We start from the raw sequence: 5,000 nt of genomic DNA, 5'->3' as shown, positions 1-5,000 counted from the left end.
CGTTAAGCCTTATGACCTGATCTGACATGGATCTATTATTTAACTTGAAGTGACAACTAACTCTGGCAACCTTTCTTCAAACTGCTGCTGAAATGGCAATTTTGGCCTTAAGGACTGGAATGAAGTCCAAATACATATATTTTGGCTCTAATTTTAATTCATTTCATATTTAGGGCTGACACAAACAATTTATTTTTTAATAATTTTTGTAAATTTAGTTACTATGATGCATTACAAAATATTTCTCTTCTAATTCAAATTGTAAATTCCATAGCCTTATTATCCCACAAACACCCCAGTCTTGGACACATCCACCGGGGAATCTCGGGTAATGTGCCCAAAACAGTCGTGCTTGAACTTTCAGTGGATATAAGTATGAGTCAAATGATTGATTGATTGATTAATTGATTGATTGGTTGATTGGCTGACTGATTGATTGATTGATTGATTGATTGATTGACTGACTGATTGAATAGGGTCCCAAATGCCAGGATCTCCTAGTTTTGGTCAAATGTTATAGTGGGTATAGGCTTGCGGAATATAGTTTATTAAAACCATTGATTACATTACATTAATAATTATAGTCCACTCCCACACACCTTCCCCTACCCCCAGATCCGCCCCTGATATTAAATAGACATATAACTTACGGCATACTGGTATAGGTGGGCATGGAGCTCGAATACAATACACCTGCTGGAGACGACAGACTTTTCCAGGTCCGCATCTGACAGTCTGCAAAAAAAGACATTAATGGTATACAGCATTCATGCATAGGCAATGTGCGTGCGTGCGTGCGTGCGTGCGTGCGTGCGTGTGTGTGTGTGTGTGTGTGTGTGTTTAAATTAGCAATGTTACTATGAGTCATTTTATGGAGAATAGACTGAGCAGTCAGAGCTTAGAATTGCTGTAAAAAAAAAAAAAATGGAAAACTTGGGTGTTTATTACACAGAAATGCCGGTGTTTAATATAATGCTCAAAATAAGTAGTGAATATTCAAATATAACACAATATAACAGAGATGTATTAATTATTATTGCAATATTAATTAATGGTAACACACAAGCACTCATGTTACGAGGGATTGGCATTAAAGATTATAGCCAGGATAGTGATGTAGGTCCGGAGGAGACACATATAGGCAACAGGGGTTGTGCTTGTCAATTTGATTTTTTGTCAATATTTGCACTAGTAACGGGTAAAACCATCGCGGTTCATCAAGCACGCATGAATCCGACGTGGCGTGCTTAAACGTCCAATAACTTGTTGCGGGATCCTCTTGGAGAGCGGCGCCTAATTCAGCCAGGTTCGTTGGCTGACGGTGACGTCCCACATGTGCTCAATGGGTGAAAGGTCTGGACTTAGATGTTCTGTTGCTGCAGATACGCATTGACCAGTAGACTACAGTGAGCAAGGGCATTGTCGTCCTAAAAAAACAATAATGGCGTCCAGCCTGACGTGCGAAGGACACAACGATCGGTGCAAGGATGTTGTCACGGTAGTGGGACATCGCCAGACTCGCTGTCGTCTATCATGGACGTCTAGAGTGAATCTGGACTCGTCTGCAAACATTACCCGAGCTCAACGCCTGTTAGTCCAATGTCTACAATGTGTACACCATTGACGTCTGGTAACAATGAGTCTCGCAGTCAAATGTGGGGTAATGTAGGGTCGACATGCGTGGATGTTACTTCTATGCAGTCGGTTACGAATAGTCTGACCAGACACTATCACGCCAGTTGTAATACGGAGTTCTCTTGTGATTTGATTGGCTGATTGACCTCGATTCCTCAACGTGTAAGTTCTAATGAAGCGGTTCTGAGCCGGAGTTGTGGCCCTTGGCCGTCCTGAACGGGAACGATCATTCATATTTCTGGTTTGTCGATATCGGGTCCACAATCGGCTAATGGCTGACTGTGACACATTAAGTCTACGGACCATAATTCGCTGGGTGATGCCAACTTGAAGTAAGCCTATAGCCCTGAGATGTTCCTGACGTTGGGGACGTCGCATTGTTGAAAAGTTACACAATGTTGTAAAGAATGTGACATCAAGGTTATGATTTAGTGTTCCAATAACAAACAACAAAGAATAGTCCTTCGCACGTGCAACGTCACACCACGTGATTCGCGATCAAAAAAATCGGTGCGTTTTTTCATGCTATTTGAGTAAGAACATTAACGCACATTGTGCACTTATTTTGAGTTTTATATCTCAGTTCATTCTATAATTATTGATATTTGAAATGGAATATCCCCTGCTTATTTGTAGCAGTATATAATAAGTGTCCAACATAGCAGAGAAAAACACAACAAAATTACGTTAACGACATCATAGCTCTTACTCTTAGTAAATGTACTTTTTCCTATTACGACTTGCATGTTCAGTAGAGCGACAATTCGCGCTCGCTCGCTGAACAGGTTTTTGTGCTTAGCCTTATATAACTGTGATGTGATAGAAGACGATGGTATCAGTTAAATTAGTTCGCAAGCGCTCGACCTCCTGAACACGAAAAAAAGTTTTTTTAGTGTTTTTACCGCTAAATACTTTTTCTTACACACCCGTTGGTGAGAACATCATTCGTTATGTTTGATAACACATATTTGTTGACACATATATGTGCGTTAACATTTTAAAGACATACCACTGGCTGCTCCTAGGTGATGACTTTAAAACTACTACACACGACCCCAAGGTTCGTCCCCCCCCCCCCCACCCCCCACCCCGAACCACCCAATAAAAATTAAAGCATTCAAAGACTGGTGCACTTCGAACTTTGATACGACGATATGTTATTTGGAATACTGCTGCATTTAAAATGGAAACTAGTCTATTATATAAACTTTAAGAACCTTACCGCACATTAAAACTGGTCTACTGTATAAACTTTAAGAAGCTTACCGTACATGAAAACTAGTCTACTGTATAAACTTTAAGAATCTTATCGCAAATTAAAACTGGTCTACTGTATAAACTTTAAGACCCTTACCGCATATTAAAACTAGTTTAGGCCTACTGTATAAATTTTAAGAACCGCACATTAAAACTGGTCTACTGTATAAACGTTCAAAACTTTACCGCACATTAAAACTACTCTGCTGTATAAACTTTAAGAACCTTACCGCACATTAAAACTAGTCTACTGTATAAACGTTCAGAACCTTACCGCACATTAAAACTAGTCTACTGTATAAACGTTCAGAACCTTACCGCACATTAAAACTGGTCTACTGTATAAATGTTCACAACCTTACCGCACATTAAAACTAGTCTACTGTATAAACGTTCAGAACCTTACCGCACATTAAAACTGGTCTACTGTATAAACGTTCAGAACCTTACCGCACATTAAAACTGGTCTACTGTATAAACGTTCAGAACCTTACCGCACATTAAAACTAGTCTACTGTATTAACTTTGAGAACCTTACCGGACATTAAAACTGGTCTACCGTATAAACTTTGAGAACCTTACCGCACATAAAAACTGGTCTACTGTATAAACTTTGAGAACCTTACCGCAAATTAAAACTGGTCTACTGTATAAACTTTGAGAACCTTACCGCAAATTAAAACTGGTCTACTGTATAAACTTTGAGAACCTTACCGCAAATTAAAACTGGTCTACTGTATTAACTTTGAGAACCTTACCGCAAATTAAAACTGGTCTACTGTATAAACTTTAAGAACCTTACCGCACATAAAAACTGGTCTACTGTATAAACTTTAAGAACCTTACCGCACATTAAAACTGGTCTACTGTATAAACTTTAAGAAGCTTACCGTACATGAAAACTAGTCTACTGTATAAACTTTAAGACCCTTACCGCACATTAAAACTGGTCTACTGTATAAATGTTCACAACCTTACCGCACATTAAAACTGGTCTACTGTATAAACGTTCAGAACCTTACCGCACATTAAAACTAGTCTACTTATAAGCTTTAAGAACCTTACCGCACATTAAAACTAGTCTACTGTATAAACTTTAAGACCCTTACCGCACATGGGTCAGCCAGGCAGAAGAAGTTGGTTATCTGTGTGACGACGCAGATAGTCTACAAAACAGAAAGAAAGAAAACAAAGCCTTGAATAAATTGCATTCTGCATTGACCAATCGATCATTGTATAGAGCTGATCTCCACGTTTGGTTAATCTACAAATCTTTAACACATTTGGATAAAGTTACAATAAAATAAGCAAGAGTCTGTGACGATGAAACAGGGAAACACCCTTACAAATAGAATAAACTCGTCTCTAGAACCATTACTTCTCAGAGGTAAGTGTGTTTTAAAAATATAAAAAATCCATTTCCTTTTATTACAAACATCAGGATGTCCAGAAACTGATCTACGGAAATGGATAAACTAAACAGTACAATATAAGCAATGTCTGATTTAAATGATGAAAACCGGCTCTAATAGTTAAAAACACGCAGTAATGTTTAAAAACTTGGATCTGTCGCTTTAAGGACACGGCGAAGCTACTAAACTAAGGAAGCTAACAGTTGTAGCGACTTACCACAATGACAAGAAGTTGAATACCCATGACCGTGTTGTACAGGGTCACCGGACGGCTGTCTGTTCAGTGGGAATCTATCCAGAATAAATACTCATACACGTGACAGAAAGAAAAACGAGCTGTCATAATTCCATCATTTGCAAGGAATTGTGTATACTGAGCAACACTGAAAACGCACCAATACAATCCATGTCCTAACCATCTTCAGATATCATTGCATGCAGCATAGGGCTTGCACGTCTTTCCTTCATATATTATTCTGGTTGTTCCTAGAAATTTGGCAAGGGACGGTAGACTAAACACCTTGGAACATTTTTACCATTTTTGTGGAACTGGGTTGTTTTTTGTGTTTTGTGTTTTTTCAATAAAGAAAAAAAAAAAAAATTGAAATAAAATTAATATGCTTGCTTTAATAAATGAATGGCCAAATATATAAAAGGTATATTTTATTAATTAATTTCTAAGTGTTTTATAAAGGC

General features: G+C 38.2%; 2 protein-coding genes across 3 annotated transcripts in view; one reads left to right on the top strand and one right to left on the bottom strand.

Moving 5' to 3' along the window:
- LOC121387956 (whey acidic protein-like) overlaps positions 1 to 4,618 on the bottom strand; it is a 7,444-nt gene extending 2,826 nt beyond the window's left edge. The window contains exons 1-3 of the mRNA XM_041519140.1: positions 4,522 to 4,618; positions 4,002 to 4,058; positions 651 to 735 (exon numbers count right to left, since the gene is read on the bottom strand). Coding sequence (XP_041375074.1) covers positions 651 to 735; positions 4,002 to 4,058; positions 4,522 to 4,548 — 169 coding nt within the window. The 5' untranslated portion in view covers positions 4,549 to 4,618. The remainder of the gene's footprint in view (positions 1 to 650; positions 736 to 4,001; positions 4,059 to 4,521) is intronic.
- Positions 1 to 5,000, top strand: part of LOC121387955 (protein qua-1-like) — a 64,557-nt gene that overhangs the window by 35,146 nt on the left and 24,411 nt on the right. The window lies entirely within an intron of this gene.

Source organism: Gigantopelta aegis, chromosome 14, assembly GCF_016097555.1.
Source record: "Gigantopelta aegis isolate Gae_Host chromosome 14, Gae_host_genome, whole genome shotgun sequence".
Lineage (NCBI taxonomy): Eukaryota > Metazoa > Mollusca > Gastropoda > Neomphalida > Peltospiridae > Gigantopelta > Gigantopelta aegis.
The sequence above is the reverse complement of the archived record's forward strand: the minus strand, read 5'-3'. Positions and strand labels throughout refer to the sequence as shown.